This window comes from Chrysemys picta, chromosome 8, assembly GCF_011386835.1.
Source record: "Chrysemys picta bellii isolate R12L10 chromosome 8, ASM1138683v2, whole genome shotgun sequence".
NCBI lineage: Eukaryota > Metazoa > Chordata > Testudines > Emydidae > Chrysemys > Chrysemys picta.
Genome location: NC_088798.1, coordinates 30,480,101 through 30,498,798, shown reverse-complemented (window position 1 = coordinate 30,498,798; position 18,698 = coordinate 30,480,101). Strand labels below are relative to the sequence as shown.

At 45.2% G+C, this 18,698-nt stretch overlaps 2 protein-coding genes and 1 long non-coding RNA gene across 7 annotated transcripts in view; 1 reads left to right on the top strand and 2 right to left on the bottom strand.

The window, feature by feature from the left end:
- Positions 1–3,921, bottom strand: part of SH3GLB1 (SH3 domain containing GRB2 like, endophilin B1) — a 38,389-nt gene extending 34,468 nt beyond the window's left edge. For 2 of the 3 annotated variants that reach the window (XM_005298091.5, XM_005298093.4), the window contains exon 1: positions 3,696–3,889. In XM_005298091.5, the coding sequence (XP_005298148.1) occupies positions 3,696–3,767 (72 nt within the window). In that variant the 5' untranslated portion in view covers positions 3,768–3,889. Of the gene's footprint in view, positions 1–3,695 lie in introns of all 3 variants that reach the window. The other variant, XM_005298088.5, reaches the window with a different exon arrangement.
- Positions 3,922–4,059: 138 nt separating this feature from the next.
- Positions 4,060–18,698, top strand: part of LOC135973010 (uncharacterized) — a 48,321-nt gene continuing 33,682 nt past the window's right edge. For both annotated transcript variants that reach the window (XR_010589685.1, XR_010589686.1), the window contains exons 1-2: positions 4,060–4,270; positions 7,374–7,513. This is a non-coding gene — a long non-coding RNA (uncharacterized LOC135973010). The remainder of the gene's footprint in view (positions 4,271–7,373; positions 7,514–18,698) is intronic.
- Positions 16,221–18,698, bottom strand: part of LOC101947008 (calcium-activated chloride channel regulator 1-like) — a 42,312-nt gene continuing 39,834 nt past the window's right edge. For both annotated transcript variants that reach the window (XM_065554185.1, XM_065554184.1), the window contains one exon: positions 16,221–18,015. In XM_065554185.1, coding sequence (XP_065410257.1) covers positions 17,534–18,015 — 482 coding nt within the window. In that variant the 3' untranslated portion in view covers positions 16,221–17,533. The remainder of the gene's footprint in view (positions 18,016–18,698) is intronic.

Genomic DNA, 18,698 nt, shown 5'->3' with positions numbered 1-18,698 from the left:
CTGTTCAGAGTAGAAAATTAGACTGCTTTCTAGGACACAGTAACATAGGCATTGCCATATTGAATCATACCAGTGCGAGATCTAGTCCAGTAGCCTATTAAACCAAACAACAAAAGCAGCTTGTTTTTAATATGGACAATTTATTTAAGGGAAAAATTGGCTTTTTCCACATGGGAACAAATCAGTCTACCCTTCTGCATACCTTGGTGTTATAGAGCTGTTCAGAGGCAAAAGGCCATATTAGTGAGGTCCTGAAACACAGCCACTACTACCTCCCCCAACTCCAACAGAGGCCATGCAACAAGAGGTACAGCTTCTGCTGTATGGCCCCAGGAGGAGGGGAAGACTGATCCATTCTTGCCTGGCTTTTGATAGAGAGCATATCAATTGTGGGAGCTGGTTGGGAGAAAGGTCCCCAGAATCTTCCCCACTGTTGCTGTTCAGGTTAGTTTGAGATTCCATTTTCCCCCGAAGACCAGGGACATCTAGACACCTTCCTTCTTGCTACATGAATGACAATCAAGATGAGGATCAGAAAGAACTCTTCCACTCCACAAAAACTTCCTTTTGTTCCCAGAAAAGAAAACAAGGGTGATGACAGCTAGGAAGCTTCACTTTTATGAAGTTGTCCTTTTAAGGGTCCTCGCCACCCAGAGAGAGACAACCTCCTTCTAAGCTTCTATGGAGGCAACAGCTTCCCTCTAAGTCATTCCATAGAATAATAGCAGGGAAGTGGAGTGGGCAGTGATGGGCAAGATGAGCACTGGGCCACTACATCTGCTGAAGATGAAGCAGCCTCCACTGAATGTAAATGCAAGGTACAATTTTCAAAAGCACCCAATTGAATAGGGCTTGGTCCTCTTGAAAATGTTATGCACCCTCTTGTTATGCACCTCCAGCAACTTCCTCAGAAACACTAAGCTAGAGCAAGCACTTAGAAGTTATTTTCCTACAACTATATTATATTGTTTCACATTGTGTTTTGAAAATCTTGTTTTGAAATAAAGATGTTTTACATTTAGAGACAATTTCTACGGCTTCTTATACTCCAAACTACCAAGCCGTCTGAACATTAGAGCACAAGAAGAGTTTAACACAAATCACAGAGCAGTGCTAGTTATTTGCTGCCACACACAGGAGTATAGCACTGTATTTGCAGTTCCTACGTAGATTCATAGATTCTAGGACTGGAAGGGACCTCGAGAGGTCATCGAATCCAGTCCCCTGCCCGCATGGCAGGACCAAATACTGTCTAGACCATCCCTGATAGACATTTATCTAACCTACTCTTAAATATCTCCAGAGATGGAGATTCCACAACCTCCCTAGGCAATTTATTCCAGTGTTTAACCACCCTGACAGGTAGGAACTTTTTCCTAATGTCCAACCTAGACCTCCCTTGCTGTAGTTTAAGCCCATTGCTTCTTGTTCTATCCTTAGAGGTTAAGGTGAACAAGTTTTCTCCCTCCTCCTTATGACACCCTTTTAGATACCTGAAAACTGCTATCATGTCCCCTCTCAGTCTTCTCTTTTCCAAACTAAACAAACCCAATTCTTTCAGCCTTCCTTCATAGATCATGTTCTCAAGACCTTTAATCATTCTTGTTGCTCTTCTCTGGACTCTCTCCAATTTCTCCACATCTTTCTTGAAATGCGGTGCCCAGAACACAATACTCCAGCTGAGGCCTAACCAGAGCAGAGTAGAGCGGAAGAAGATAGTGGCTTATAGAATTTAAAATCTAGAGAGAAAAGATGGGGTGGGGGGGAAGTAGTGGTATACAACATACAAGCCGTGTGACACAGGCAAAAAGAACCTGCTTTTTTGTATTAAGCTTATTGTATTCTTTGGGCAGCAGTTGATGTAGCAACACACACTTGCACATTTCCTTTGAGGCTGGTCTACATTACCGTTTTAACCTCTGATGTAGCTACACTGGTGAAAACCAATAATGTAGATAGCAGTGCACTGGTTGTAAGCCATGACTCTCAGCAGTGCAGCTTTACCCCTACTTTAACTCAGGGTTGATGGCAAAAGATCTACAGTAGGCTTAAGTGTTGAGTTGATTTACATGCAAAAAAAGGAATCAAGATATTAAAAAAAGTCACAAGATTTACATCACAAGATCTTACAATGCAAGGAAAAATGTGCCTCTTTTTTCCCCGTTCACTGAGGAAAGACAGAAGAAGCCACTACATAATCAAGGGGATGTAAAAAAAAAAAAAAAAAAGTCTGGGAAGTATGGAGACACCCCAAAGACCTGGAAGAGGATAGAAAAGAGAAAGAAATGTGCTAGAAGAGCCCACAAAGAAGCCATACCAGCTTTAAGCTTGTTTTAATGGCACCGATTGTTCACTAAGCTGGGTCTTCTGTTATGTTTCTATCTCACCTCTACAAACCACCCCTCTGATCCACACGGTTCCTTCTATAATGTGAAGATTTAGAACAGTACTATTTTCTCAGGCTCATGGCTAGATTCTGGCCAGATATTAAAGTATTCTTTTTAGCATCATAAAATTTTAAGTCCAAAGCCTGATTGTGACTCACCAAAACATTATGACAGCCACAAAATGAGTTTTCCTTGGGAGTCAGATACCTGAAAAGTTTTGCTGTGGGAGTGATTACATAACACAAGATCAGAGGCATATGCCCCCCACACAGGACTAAGGAACAGGAGCCAGTTTCATTTTTTTTAATGCTAAGGACACGGTGTAAGAGTAGTTTGGAGACAGACAGAAGACTGCTAAGAGAGTTTTTTGACATAATATCAAAGTCCACCAGCATCTCCTTAGCGAGAGACTGAATGGTTAAAAAAGATGTACAGACAGGTTCATACGCCAGGCCAGTTGCTTAAGGTACATCACCCAAGTTCATTTGCTTCAGATGACTATTTATTTTTTTACTCACTAAAGGGAATTTATCTTCATATTTCAGACCCCCAAACGGTTAACAGATCCTGTGTCGATATATTGTACAACACTGTTGTAAGACCCAGCTGCACTATCTAGCTAGAGTACTTACTGTACATGCCCTGCCCCATGCCCACAGCATCCGAACTCCGCAACCCGCAGGCATGGGAGGGGAGGGGAGGGGAGGGAAGGAGGTTTCCCGTCTCCCCTTCGCAAGGCCCTGTAGCGCCGAAGGGCGCGGCGTGAACACACATGGAAGAAGAAAGGGCTCACACCTGAGGCGGGAGGGGAAGGAAGGAGGAGCGGGTTTTTAAACAGGGCGGCTCGATCTGTAGCCGGAGCGGATGGCACCAGCCCTGCTGGAGAACTGGCATCAGCCGCGGCTTATTGTACTACCTGGGAGGCGAGACAAGAGACGCCGTCGCCTCCCACCCCCGTTCTCCCCACAGCTCGGGGCGCCCGGTCCGCGCTCACAGCCCGGCTCAGACGCCGTCAGCGCCCCGCCCCCCAGCAGGGACAGGGGCGCACAGCCCGGGTTACAGTGGCCCGGGCCGGCCTGGGACACACCCCGCCGCCAACGGCCGCCCCGGCGGGCGGGGACTGGCCTAGGGCCCGGCTCAGGAGCCAGGCGCCGACCGAGCGCAGACCAACGCCCCAGCCGCCGGGCCCCACCGCGGCCACCCAGCACCAGGCCGCAGCCTCCAGCGCCGCCGCCACAGGCGCTGCCCGGGCCCGACCCGCTGCCCGTGCCGCGGCGGATGGACTCGGCTCCCGCCGGCTGCCGGTACCTGCACGGCGCGGCTCAGGAAGGTGCCCGCATCGGCAGCGAACTTCTTCACGTTGAAGTCCATGATGTTCATCCCCTGGGGGCTGAGTCAGCCCCGACACCAGCTGCCGCTGCCGTTCCTCGGGGGAGGCGTCGGGCGCTGCCTGCCCCGGCCCGGCTCTGAGGAACCCGGCAGCCGATTGGGCGGAGCGCGCGGCGTCAGGGCTAGCGCGCCGCCCGCGTTACCGCCCCCTGCCCTGAGGCGCTGGCACCGACAGCGGCCTTAAAGGGGCCCGCGCAGCCCGCCCTGCCTCAGGGGGTCCGGTAGGGGCGGGGATCTGTCCTGGGATCCACCTCGGGCGATCGGGGGCAGAGGGTGATGGGGGATCCGCCCTGGGATCATCCTCAGCGGGCCCGGGGCTAGGAAGATATATACGTGGAGAATAAGGATTATACGCAATCCTGATTGGAGAATCTGGTTGTTTGGAGGGTCACAGGTGGAGTTGGTTTCAGTTTCATTCCCATCACCTCTCAGAGATCATCCAGATCTCACCCGTTCAGATGGCTTGCGGTGCGCTAAAATGTGCTATACCTAAGGTGAGAGGCAAAGTGGGTGACTTAATATTGTTTATTGGACCAACTTCTGTTGATGAAAGAGACAAGCTTTTGAGCTCCGTAAGAGGCATATCCTCTCTGAATGGGAGAGATAAACTCTCCCCACTTTGCAAAATCCACTGTTTTATATTGGTCAAATCCTGTTGTTTTGTCTTCCAAGTGAGTAGTATCAGGATAATTCATGACAAGGTAAATTGGGAAAGGCCAAGAAAAAGACTACAGAGAACAGTCCCATTTGTATACATAATGCAATTTATTTATTTACATACATATAAATCTCCATACACTCTAGGTGTCTTTAATGTTACTTAAAATACATTAATATCCAAATATAACTAAAGTGCAGGCAATATAACTCACTAACAACAAACCAAAAATGTACAAGCTCAAATTACTCTCCCATTTATATCATTTCCCACTATTAAAATCCCTTCCCTCACCACCTTCGGACAATTTATAAATGCTGGGGAAACAAATATGAGATTTGCTCATATAGATTAGTTTGCTGTTGACCATTATAGGATGTGACATGTTGCATAAACAACAAATTGTTATTTTTAGTTGGAGAATAATTTGGTAAATATGTTTCACTTAAGCCACACCACAGCAGCAGTAATTACTGGCTAAACTTAGTAAAACTGTTTTGCCTATGGACAAGGAGATTCTAGGGTACTAGGATAGGAAGTAAATTCCAGGAAGAGGAAGTAACCAAAACAATCAACTCAGTCTTGTTTACATTCTCCTACAGTGGGATTCTAGGAGGGGGCGGAGAAAACAAAACAAAAAAACCAAACAAACTTTCAGCAAAGTTGCCATTGTGCAAAATCATTCTTGATAAAGACAGAGCCTAAAAGCTGCTGAGTATGTATGCACTTGTTCTGCTTGAGGGCATTTTACCATCACCTTTCACTTTAGCAACTGTATATATCTTTGCTGATTGAACGCTGCTTTCAAACCCTTTTTGTACTGTTGATTTATCTCCATTTTGCTGAAACTATTTTTTGTAGTATAACGTGTCATTGTTCTTCAAACCTCAGAGGAGGCAGCATGTTCCTGTAGAGACTATAGTGTAGTGAGACTGAGAGGATCAGGGTTTTATTCCTAGTGCTGTCACTCTGAGACTTTCTGAAAGTCAGTTAAGCTAAAGTTCTCAAACTTGAGTACAGAGATAAAAGTGGTCCTACTTTCAGGGGTTGAGTCCCTATAGCTGCCATTGATCAAATGGGAGTTGTGGTTGCTCATTGCCTCTACAGATCAGGCCACTTATGTCTCTAAAGATGGATTTAATAGCTAATTTTAAGTAACAGTCAGTGTTTAAAAGTAGGGTTGCCATCTTTCTAATCCCTGAAACCTGAACACCCCTGCCCCACCCCTTCCCCCAAGGCCCCGCCTCTTCCTCTGAGGTCCTGCCCCACCTGTCCATCCCCCACCCCGTTGCTCTGCCCCCCATATCTCGGGACTCACCTGCTGCTGCAGAACTGGGCTGGGAGGAGCCTGCCCCCCTGCCCCATCAGAGCACAGCGGGGTATGGCAGGGGTCAGTCCCTGGAGCGATGGGGTGGGGAAATTGGGGCACAGCAGGGTGCATCCCTGGAACGAGGGGCTGGAGTGGGGAAATCAGGGCACAATGGGGTGGGGGGAGGCAGACAGATTACATCCTGCTCCCCTGGATGGCACTGGTACCCATAGGTGCTGGAACTACGGGTGCGGGGGGATGCTGCAGCACCCCTGGGCTTGAAGTGGTTTCCATCATATACAGGGTTTACAGTTTGATACAATGGCTCTCAGCAACCCCACTGTACAAATTGTTCCAGCACCCCTGCCGGTACCTACTTTAATGACTCCGGGAGCCAGCCAGTTCTCTCCATCCGGCTGGGGGATGGGAAGAGCGGCAGCTGCTAAGCAGGGCTGCTCCTCCAGGCTCCAGCAGCAGCTTCTGCTCTTCCCACACCCACACCCCGTGGTGGAGGCCAGTTACTGCAAGTAACCAGACTTTTAGTGTCTGTCAGTTTCCCTTTTCAATTGGACATTCTGGTTGAAAACCGGACACCTGGCCAGGTTGCCTAGGGCGCTACAATTTGTGGGGTGGCGACCGTGGCAGTATTTTGGCAGCGGGACCTTCCGCCGCCTCTGTGGGAGGGCGGCATTTTGGGGCGGAACCTTCCGCCGCCTAGGGCGGCAGAAAAGCTGGTGGCACTCCTACACCTGGCAACCCTATTTGAAAGACTGGGCTTTAAATGCTCACACAAATGGGGTTAGAAAGTAACTGAGGACCTTCTTCCCCACTCCCTGCACTTAACTTCTCCAGGAAGAAACTGACCTTCCTGAAATTTTGCATTCCTTGTCTCATCCCAGAATAGAGTTTTTCTGGGAAGTTTGATTAAAAAAAAAATCAGACAAAGAGTTTTAAGGCTATGGTATTTTGAAAACTTCCCTAACATTCACTTTTCAAAACTTTTTTGTCCACATGCAAAATGGCTTGTCTGATAAACTCAAAATTTGTTTTGTTGGCCTTGGTCAGGAGAGGTGCCTTTTAGTTTTGGCAGGAACATGAGGGATGTAAAGATATATGAAGAGTTGTTTTTAAGTGTATAGGTCACCATCCATTCAAGTCTATGGGAGTGTGTCAAGAGTCCTTCTATTAACCTCAGTGCATGATGGATCTGGCACATAAAAAGCAACATTCATTGAATAATAATTATAAACATTTGTACTATAAGTATTTCATAACTGAAATGTTTATAAATATAAGCAGCTCTTCTTCTGATGCGTGTTAGAATTGGGGGCGTGACCTGAAGAGCAGGAGGCCATGATACTCAAGGCTTTTACAAAAGCTAAGTCCATTAGAGTCAGTTTAATTTCAATGGAAACAGAGTTAAAAAACAAAACTTTCTGCAGTGTTTGTTACCCCAGCATTGTACTAGTGCAGGGGTTCTCACATTCTTAATAGTGTGGACCACAGCTCCTGCCATTTGTGACTCTCCTTCCCATCCATGATTACATAACATCCTTGTGGCAACTACAACAATTGCTTACATGAAAAAGACATATTGAGAAAGTATTTATGTATTAGTATTTTTTTAAAGATAGTTTAGCAGCTGGAAGCTGGAGAAGAGCCAGCCCCTTGTGACCAGCCAGCCGATCACAGACTGCCAGCCAGCACTCTGCAGGATAGAAGTTGTCCATGGACCAGGGTTTGAGAATTGCTGTGCATGAAAATCTGAAGGTAAATTTGATTAAAAATGGACTAGTTTATTTTCATTGTCCTCGCTGAGAGAAATACAAAAACTGAACAAGCAGCATGAGCAGTGTAAAAATAAAACAGATATTTAAAATTCTTTGTGTTTTAATGATCAAAGTTATTAGTCATTCAGGTCAGGCCATTTGTTTCTGTAGATATATAAAAATGCACAGGGCAATATTTTCCCCTTTGCCAAATGAACAGATGGGGCTCTAACCTGGGGGTAACAAGGTGAGAGGCCATAAAAGGTGTAGGGCCAGCTCCATTACATACTCCCCCTTCCCATACTCCATTCTATGAGCTTTGTGCAGTTAAGGCTCCATGGAAATTTGGGGACAGGAGAGGACAGAGCCAGGCAACAGCTGTTCCCTACAACGTGCTTCCATCCAGAAACCATGTGTGATGGGATCCCCGGGACCTCTGTGACCCCTTAACTCTCCAGCCTGGGCTGTCTCTCACAATGCTTTGCTAGTGACCAGTGGCAAACCCCTCCAGGCGCTGTTATCACTCAGCACAACTGCATGGGGAGCCCCACACCCAGCTAGATTGCATGAATGCTCTAAGAGCCACTCATGAATCACACAGAGAAAGGCACCAGCTGAATCCCCGCAGCTCCCAGCCTTATACCTCAGGAATACACTGTCTTGCACTGCTCAAGACAAGCAGTGAAAGTTTATTAATTGGTTCACCACTTCATCAATGGAAAGTGGATATACACCACCCTTTGTAAACCTGAGCAGATTTACCAAACACTTAAGGCAAACTCACTGGTAAAGATAAATAGTAAAATAAGTTTATTGACTACAAAAGATAGATTTTAAGTGATAGGCAAAATGTCAGAGTGGTTACCAAAATAAAATAAAACATAAGCACGCAGTCTAAACTCTCAACCCTATTAGACTGGGCAACATCTAAATTAAGCAGTTTTTTTCACCCCACTGAATATTGCAGTTCATAGTACACAGGTTTCACCCTTGAAACTTGGGCCAGTCTCCTCTGTTGGAGTCTTCAGTCTTCTGAATGTTCTCGTTGATCGCAGCATAGGTGGGGGGAGGAGAAAAGGCCAAGCATGGCGTCACTGTGTTCTGTTTTATACCCTTAGTCCATGTGCTTGGAGAACACAAGTCCAGGCATGTCTGGGTGGTATTGGTAAGTCCCCGGGCCAGGTTGAGCAATTACCCTGGTGTGGCCTTATGCAGGTGAGTCATTGAATTGTAACTCCCTTGCTGGACAATGGCTGTTGATGGTTGTTTGACACCCTCCCGGGCACTGGTTACTTTCCTTGCTGTTGTCTCACAACCATAAAACACAATCTCATAACTTCATATGCACTATTGATATACATATTTAGATAGAACAATGACTTTCAGCAGATCGTAACCTTTCCCCTGATACCTTACATGGCATGCTTTATATTCAAGATCACAATTATATATAAATGAGGAATATGGGAGTTATAGGGTGCTCCCCTGAAGTATAGAACGTTACACCATGGATATCTGAGTAGGAATTAATGTTACTTCTCGCAGCATAAACTTCTACTGGCCCCCACTGTAGTCGCAAGTGTTCCATCTACTGTTCTTCAATAGGAGTTGTACTGGTAGAGGGAAGAGGAACATGAGAGCTGTGTGGCGGGATTGTTACCCACACAAAATTCTCTGTTACTTGCACATTCTAGGGGCACCAACCTTTACCCCATTCCTAGGGCTCATGGCATAACCTTATGCTCTAGGGCACCCACCTTTACCCTTCTGTGGGTGTAACCTTACACTCTGCGGGTTTGCGGGGTCTTTTACCAGTGAAAAAGTCTTACACAGTAATATCCTACTTAACCTCTATTTTAACAATCACCAAAACAGAATACACACCCTAAGCATACAATGTTCACCACTCCCAATAAGGCAGATGGACTTTTCTTGATGGCCAGTCAGGATCAGGTCATCTGGGGGACTCCAGCTTCTGCTCTGCACAGTGCGATTGGTAGGGTGTTGAGGTCTGGCAGCTCTGATTTTGGGGCTGTGTCCTGGAGTTGGTTCCCAAGAACTTCCTTTTGGATTCCAGTTTATATAGCAAAACTTGAGTCCTGCTTAGGTATACCTTAACCAATATATTTAATAAATTTTACCAAACAATTTTCTATCCAATCCTAACATATTGTAAAACAATTATTTAACCAATCATACCCCACCACCTTCATTGATTTACACCTAGCAAAATTAGTTATGCAACAGACAGCAACAATCAAAGAGCCAGACAGAGACCACACAGATAAATAATAGAGAAGTGGGGACTATAAAGGCAAAACAATAGAAGTGTAGATTTTACAATCACAACTGTTGATAAGTATTTTTTTGTCAGACAGAATGCTATCAGACAAAGTTTTCTTTAAACATCTTAAGACCTATATGTTTATCTGGTGATGGTGGATACTGTTAGGACAGGATCGCCTTCTCAGCAGCCTGATATTACATTGTTTTAATGGAATTTACATGGAATGTAAGGATGTGACGTTCTGCTTTTTAGCTCATGGCTGCTGTTCTCCTAATATGGCTGCAGACAAAGGCCTCAGAACTTACAATATGGCTACAGGAAAAGGCCTTATCCTTACAGGATTGAGAAATGTACTGTAGGCAGCAATCCTGACTTCACAGGGAGATGGACTGGATGAACACGCACGGCTGTTATTATAACTCCTGTCCTTCCACTCCCCATCTTCCTTTTTTGTCCTTCTATGACCGTCACTTGTTGGCATGTCAAATTTAGGCTGTAAGCACTCTGGGGGACGACTATGCCTTTGTGTCTGGGGCACCTAGCGCTGTGCCGGGCACTTGAAAATAATAGTGATGATGGCAGTGATCTAATAGGTCTTTTCCATCTCACATTTCTATTATATTATAATATAGCATGCAAATGAAAACTGATCCATGAAACAGTAAAGAGAAGAGATCAATTGATAGAAGCAAAATCAAACTCTATGTTAACTTAGTATATTAGTATAGGCCTTATTCTGCAATGATCTATATAAGTGGACCTCTGCACATGTATAAAGCCCTGTTGAAATCAGTGGTGCTCTGAATGGGCCTGGGGTCCACCTGCATAGAGCTCATTGCAGGAGCAGGCTCAGATGCAATACAAAGATTCAGACAAGAACAAATGACACACAGGACTGGCTCCAGGCACCAGCGCAGGAAGCAGGTGCCTGGGGCGACCAACGGAAAGGGGCGGCACGTCCGGGTCTTTGGCGGCAATTCGGTGGCGGATCCCTCAGTCCCTCTCGGAGGGAAGGACCTGCCGCCGAAGAATGAAGCAGCGGCGTTAGAGCTGCTACTGATCGCGTTTTTTTTTTTTTTCCGCCGCTTGGGGTGGCAAAAACGCTGGAGCCAGCCCTGATGACAAAAGATTATTATGCATATTAGTATAAAGTAAAATGATTCCCAGCATAACTGGAGAGTAGTAGGGGGGAACTTTTTGAGACTTTTACAAAATGAAAGTAATGACATTTGTTTAAAGTTTGTCTGAAAACCACAAAGGACTAGATTAAATTTCTGACACTTCTAGAAACAGATTTACTTGCTGTGACCATGGTTGCTAGAGGGGCCACACTGAGAATGCTCAATGAGGGCAAACTGCAAAGAATGGGGTGGACGATCCCCCAAATTGGTGGTTTATTCTAATACTTAGATTCACCAAGCCAGCAATATCTTACTGGTTACCAAGAAGCCCAAAAATACAGTTTCCCTTAAGCAATCCAGCCCTGGGCTCCCACCCAAACAGCCAAGTCAAATATGGTGAGGATTACATATATAAAGTTCTATCAATCCTAAAATATTTGGCACATTAGCCACCAGGTCAGTGTATATTTCAAATCTTACCTAAATACACACTTACAGCCAATTCTTATTAACTAAGAGAGAGAGAGTATTGTGATTAAAGATCATTATATATACAGATATGTATAAATAAAGTTCTTAGATCAGTTTCATAGCAGAGATGGTGAGCTGCTGAGTTGTATATAATCCTTCCAGAATCAGTTCATTAGGTTATAGTCCAAACAGGCAATCCATGTGCAGAGTCTGTTTAAATTCTTCCATGAAAAATAGCAGTGTAATCCAGACTGGAGCTGGAGACCTCAGTCTTGTGACTTAAACTTCCCCTGATGAAGTTCAAGCAGATCAGGCCCTGGAGTTCTTTTATAGATCTCTGGCAGGCTACGATAGCCTCTTGACATCTGATAATACAGCAGGCATTCCTTGGATGAAGACTAGGTAATATACATTGTTGCTTTGAAGTAAACCTCCTATTTCCTATGTATACATAGGTAAACTAGTAGTATTAATTAACATAAGGCAATTGTCCATTCAAACTATCAAGGCATTCCATTATGGAACAGACAATTTAAGATGAAGACAATGTAAGTAATATTATTTCCTGCAATATCCTATGTCTTTGATCTTAAGGTTAACTGAATCATCCACATGCATAATGCACCTCTACCCCGATATAACGCGGTCCTCCGGAGCCAAAAAATCTTACCACGCTATAGGTGAGACTGCGTTATATCGAACTTGCTTTGGCCCCCCTGCTCCTTGTCCCCTGACAGCCCCCTTCAGAGACTCCCCTCCCTAATCACCCCAGGACCCCACCCCTTACCCAACCCCCCTGCTCCCTGTCCCCTGACTGCCCTGACCCCTATCCACATCCCCCGCCCCCGGACAGGCACTCACCGGCAATGGCGGAAGCGGAGCAGCCCAGCCCCAGCCCGCTCCACTCCGCCAGCTCCCAGCTGCGGCACTCCGCTTCCCGCCGCAGGTGAGTACGGGGGGTGTCCTTTTCCCAACCTCCCCGCACTCACCGGCAGCGGGAAGCAGAGTGCCCCAGCTGGGAGCTGACGCGCTGATCCACAGGAGCGCTGCTTTACCGCGTTGTTATATCGGGTCGCGTTATATCGGAATAGAGGTGTATATTGTAATTAAGACATGCAAAGTAATTAGCATCTATAAGCTAATCTGGTTACATTGTTAACATCTAATAAGATACAGATAAACACAGACAAATACAATTAGTATTTACCTCTAATTCTCTAACAATACAGAAATCTCATCCATTTAACATGGGTTGGATAACCGTCTACAAGGAATGGCCCTGTTTACCACTTCAATACTTTCCTAATATGTCCTTAAAGGTTGATTTGGGGTTACTTAGCCTGCTGGTTGTCTAACCCTTGCTGCCTAAGTATCACACTTGCATTTAAAGGAACAGGGTTGCCAATTTTGGTTGGACGTATTCCTGGAGGTTTCATCACATGACATAATATTTAACTAAAGATTAATCTTAAAGTCCTGGAGACTCCAGGACAATCCTGAAGGGTTGGCAACCCTAGTGTCATGGTTGCAGACTGAAAACGTTACTTACTTTAAGGGCTACATTTTGGTGTTTGAAAGCCAGTGGAGCACCAAAGGATGTGCATTGAGGTGTAAGGTTCTGTGCATAATGCTTGGTGTGTGTTCTAGTGGTTAGAGCATTGGACTGGGGCCTCAGGAGACCTGCGTTCTATTCCTGGTTCTGCCACTGGTCTGCTGGGGAAAATCACTTCATCTCTCTGTTCCTCAGTTTCCCAATCTGTAAAATGGGGATACTGATACTGACTTCCCTTGTAAAGTACATTGAGAGCTACTGATGAAAAGAATTGTATAAAATCTAGGTATTAATTTATTATTACTAAAAGGGGGTGTGGGGACCATGTTTAGTAGCACTGTCTAGTATACAAAATGTGTAGCTTTCATTCAACCACGTGCTGCCCTTGTAGCTAACCAATGCTAACTGTTGTGTGGCAGTACTGTTGGGTAGTCATGGTCGCACCCCACATTTCCTTTGGAACGTACAGCACTGCCAACATGAGCCTGAACCAAAGCTCATTGAAGTCAGTGGATCAGGCCCACTGTTAACAACCTCTCCTCTTGCACTCAGGAAGCATAAGCAGCCAACTTATGGCTGCCCCCTTTACAGATGTGTTGGAGGTGAAGTGATTCACTACATTACGTAGGCTGTGAGCTCTTTGGGGCAAGATTGTCATTTACACTGTGTGTGAAAAGCAGCCAAAACAATGAAGCCCCAGTTGTAGTTGGGTCCTCGAGGTCAGAGGTGAGAAAACTATGGCCCGGAGGCCTCTCCTGCCTGGCCCCTGAGCTCCTGGCCTGGGAGGTTAGCCCCCGGCCCCTCCCCTGCTCTTCCAGCTCCCCTGCAGCCTCAGCTCACTGCGCTGCCAGTGCAATGCTCTGGATGGTGGGGCTGCGAGTTCTTGCCAGGCAGCGCAGCTGCAGAGTGATACGTGGTGGCGTGGCTGGCTCCAACTGGGTGGCACAGCTGCTTGTCCTGGTGCTCTGGGCAACGCGGCTGTAGCGCTGCCAGCCATCGGTGCTCCAGGCAGCGTGGTTAGGGGGCAGGGAGCAGAGGGTGTTGGATGGAGGACAGGGGAGTTTGGGGTGGTGTTCAGGGGGTGGAGGTGTGGATAGGGAGTCGGGTGGTCAGAGGTCAGAGAACAGGGGTGTTGAATGGGGGCAGGAGTTCTGGGGGGGCAGTCAAGAAGGAGAGGGAGGTTGGATGGGCGGCGGGGGGCAGTCGGGGGGGTGGATGGGGCAGGGGTTCTGGGGGGCCGTCAGGGGACAGGGAGGGTTGGATGGGGGAGGAGTCCAAGGGTGGCCATCATGGGGTGTTGGATAGGGGTCGGACCACACCTGGCTGTTTGGGGAGGCACAGCCTCCCCTAAACGGCCCTCCATACTATTTTGGAAACCCCACGTGGCCCTCAGGCCAAAAAGTTTGCCTGCCCCTGCTCTAGGTATTTGTGTAATATAAAGAAGAAGAAGAAAAAGAAGAGCCAATCACAACTGATAGATGAAAACTTGGATCTATCATTTTTGACTGTACCACTAAATAAGTAGAGATCAGTGCATCCTTGAAGGAGCAGTTTTAGTCTGTTGGGTAAATGTGTGATTTTGGAAACATAATTGAAAATTTTGTGTGTGTGTGTGTGTGTATTTTGACGATCCACTAGATGTCAGTGTAACCAAAGCATTAAGCTGATAAACAACAGGTCTATTAACTGGGGAACCAGGACAGGAATGTCTGTGGAATAATAGTAGTTATGCTCTATCTTGCCTCATGGACACAATACATGTGGGGACTGCTACATTTTTACGCTACTCTAGGAAATATTTACAGGAACAATCTCACAACTGATTACTCTGACTCTGTGATGTACTTCCTACCCATACAACTTCTGTGGAGTAGGAATGTATGTAAATACTTCTGAGAATGATGAGCTGGTAGTACCCTCCAGTTTAGAGGTAGGATGAGCAGGCAAAATGAAGTGCTACTGAACAGGTGGAATGCAGGTAAAACTAGGGGCACTTGAGGGGTTGATACCTGTCAATGTTGCTTTGTGGTTGTAATTTTTCACTTTATTCCTCCCCAAAAGGGGTCTTTCCAGCTTTTCTTCAGAATGTGATGACTATTCTTCCAGACATCGAAGAGTGGTCCTGGCCCTCTCCAGAGATTATCAGGGCTGTTCTTGAATCAGCTAGAGAAAGTGTTGCAAAGTGCTATGAGGTGCTCCCTCCCTAGGTTGAGGGCATTGTCTCTTTACAGTGCTCCTAGCTTTTGCCATGTCGGGAATGAAGGACCAGCCCCAAACACAGATCTCCAGATGGTAATCAAACTGTCATCACTAAGTCAAATGCTCCTAGGCTCCCAGGTCAATTTTTCTATCAGGAAACAGCTGATATATATGATTGGGCAGATCATAATGTGAGAAATCTCCTATTCTTAGAATATTTCTCACCAGGACTAGAGATTAATTCAAAAATAAAAAGTAAAACACAATCTCCAACTCCCATGGTCTGTTTTGTTTTACTGGTCTTTATGCATAACACATATGTATAAAGCGTCCAAGCCTTCTGTTTATTACACAGATATTCTACTAATCACTCTCTTCTGTCCCATTCACCTATCTCCAAGAGAAGTGAAGAAAACCAACATGCACCAGACAAAACAAAAACGGGGAGTTATATTGCCTTTACATTTGGAAGAGCAACTAAGAGTTGAATTCAATTTCTTACTTTTACTTCATGCCATAAAAAAACCATCTGAGAAACGTAGGAATTGCATTACCCAATCAGATCCATGGTCCATGTGAGCCTAGATACCCATCTCCAAAAGGGTTTGTTTTCACTAGTGATTTTCACTTAATATGTTTGTGAAAGCTAACATGGACATTCCCCAGTGTTTGGTCCAGGCATAGTCCAATGTGGTAACTACAGTCAAACCTCTCAATAATGCACCCCGCCATAACGTGAAATCGCATATAAGGCGATCATACATCGCATTGGCTCCCCTTTAAGGCCTAATACCAGTGGTCCCCAATGCCATGGCACCCGCCAGGACATTGATGTGCCCCCGCCTAGTGCCCAGCAGGGGAGAGACGCTGCAGCCCCGCGCCTGCCGGGGACAGAGAACTCCGAGGCTGCGGGCGCTGGTGCTCTCTGTCCCTAGCAGGTGCGGGGCCACGGTTCCTCTCCGGCTTCAAGAGGAGCTGCGGCCCCGCGCCTGCCGGGGACAGAGAACTCCAGGACTGCGGGCGCCGGTGCTCTCTGTCCCCGGCAGGCGCGGGGCCGTGGCTTCTCTCCCTTGCTAGGCACTAGGCACTAGGCGGCACACATCAATGCACAGCGTTGGGGACCACTGACTTAAACTGACCGGCTTGAAACCCTGCTATACCGTGACCCTGCATTTATCGCGATGGAATTTTTTGGACCCCAAACATTGCGTTATAGCGGGGTTTCACTGTACCTTGAGCTAACTCTCAGTTAAAATTGTAAAAAAAATCTGAGTGTAGGCATATTCATGTTGGCCAATATTTCAATATTTCTAAGTATATGTCAATGGAAGCAGCAAGAAATCCCATAATGGACAATTATGGAATAATTTGCACATGGAAAAGTTCCTCCCTAGCCCCTGCTAATGATTAGCTGATGACCTGAAGCATGAGGATTTATATACCTTATAAAATAATTTGATCCCATCTAGTGTAACGATGGATGTTTTCATTATCCAAAGAATGAGCGATCCTTTCCCATTTCTGGAGCGTCACATCACAGATCATGATGTTGCAAGTTGGGCTTGCAGGAGATGGGAAAAAACAATGAAAAGTCACCTGCTGAATAGCTTTTCCTCCTGGGTGCTACATGCCTTTGCTTCTGTCACATGCTGTGGTAGGTGGCATTTCTGCTACCTAGGAATTTAGTGTTTCCTCTTCTACTATTTTGCTTTTGTTCTGTCATTTAGAGTTGGAATGTTGCATTTGTGATTGATGATTATGTCAGGTAAAATGTGTTTTCCATATGATCATTTGTGGATAACATATGGCCCTGATCCTGTGAATATTTAAACACCTGCATTAGTCATAGGATGAGAGTTGAGTTATGCATGTACCTAAGCAGTTGCAGGCTCAGGACCAACAGATGTATAGATTTATGTTTCATACTCATTGAATATAACTGAAAGCAATGTATGAACACCAAAGATTACAGATCTAATTTCTTCTTAAATCTCCCCTCCCTGACTGCTAAGCAACTGGAAAACAAAATTAGAAAGATTTTTTCCCCTATTTTTTAAAAAATAAAGCACAGAATACCTAATGTTGCAGAACTCTAGCAAGATTAGAATTAAAGTATACATCTAGATTGTAATTTATATGCTACACATTATACTGATGCGTCTTAGTTTACTCAGTACATACTTTTAAATTCACTGTTCAATCTACATAATGTACTGTAACATACTATACACTCATTGAAAGCACATCAAAATACATATAAATCCACCTCTATTTTAAAGTCAATGCACTTAATTTTCAAATCTATTACAAATTTGTCTTTCCTTATATATTTTGAAAATAGAACAAATTAGGATAAATATAAATTGAGCTTTCATCTTACAATTAGTTTTATTACATTCTGAGCTCAGGGCCTACCTTTCTATTTTTCTTATGTAAAATACAAACAGTTATACTTACAGCTATTAATACAGCTATTACAGACCCAGTAACTATTAATACTATTATTGAAACATTGACACCATCATTGATAACATCAGTAGGAAGCGTATCAGGCAAGGATCCTTGTGTAGGAACACTGTTAGTGATAACTTCAGTAGGAAGCGTATCAGGCAAGGATTCCTTTGGAGGAACAAACAGAGCTGCCTGTACTATATTAGACACCTCTGAGGTCAGGGAGGCATTATCAATGGCACGTACTGCAAAGTAGATTATGGTGCCATTTTCTATTGTGACATTTTCTGGTTTAAACTGAAATGATTCTTTGGTGCCGGCAGGTTTAGGTACCAGACTAGAGGTATTCACTGAAGTAGCATTCTCAAAAGTGTTTCTTAGGTCCAGAAAACTTTCACTCACTTTTATTATGTATCTGTCAGCTGGAAGAAGAGAGGAATACAAGTAAGGGTGTGTTAGTAATGCCGATTATATTATCTCTAAATGCAAGCACAGTACAGGATTTGTAGAACACTTTTTGTATCTTTATAAGAACTCCAATGATACTCCATTACCATCCCTACCATTTTACCCACCCTCATTATTGATGGGCCTGCTTAATTGACTAACATCTGTTCTCTGAAGAGCTCTGGACAGGATTCCTGTTAGAACTTATCAGTTCCACATTTTATTTGGGTCAATAGTCTACTGTTAACTGATGTGGGGCATTCCCTCCCTTCATGAGCACTAACCACATTATATTACCAGCACTCTTAGCTCCTGCTGGGCAGATGAGTCTTCCATTTGGCAGTGCAGATAACTGCCATTAAACTGCCTCTCTCCCACACACTTCACACAAGTCTCTATAGTACTAAAATGGAAACATAACTTTTGGATGAGAAATGAAAATAGGATTTCTTTCACCTGTCTCTGGCGAGTATCCAGGTCAAGTATAAGATCAAACAGCACAGGGAGAGATCCCTGCATCCTGGTCAGCATTCCCTCTCTTAATGTGAGCAGGTTCTAAAGCATAGGCTGAGAGACAGCAAAATGCCTGCTTCATTTGCCAGTATAGTTAGTGTGTCAGGGATCTTGCTGCAAATGTGCCTGGCTTCCCACTGTCCAC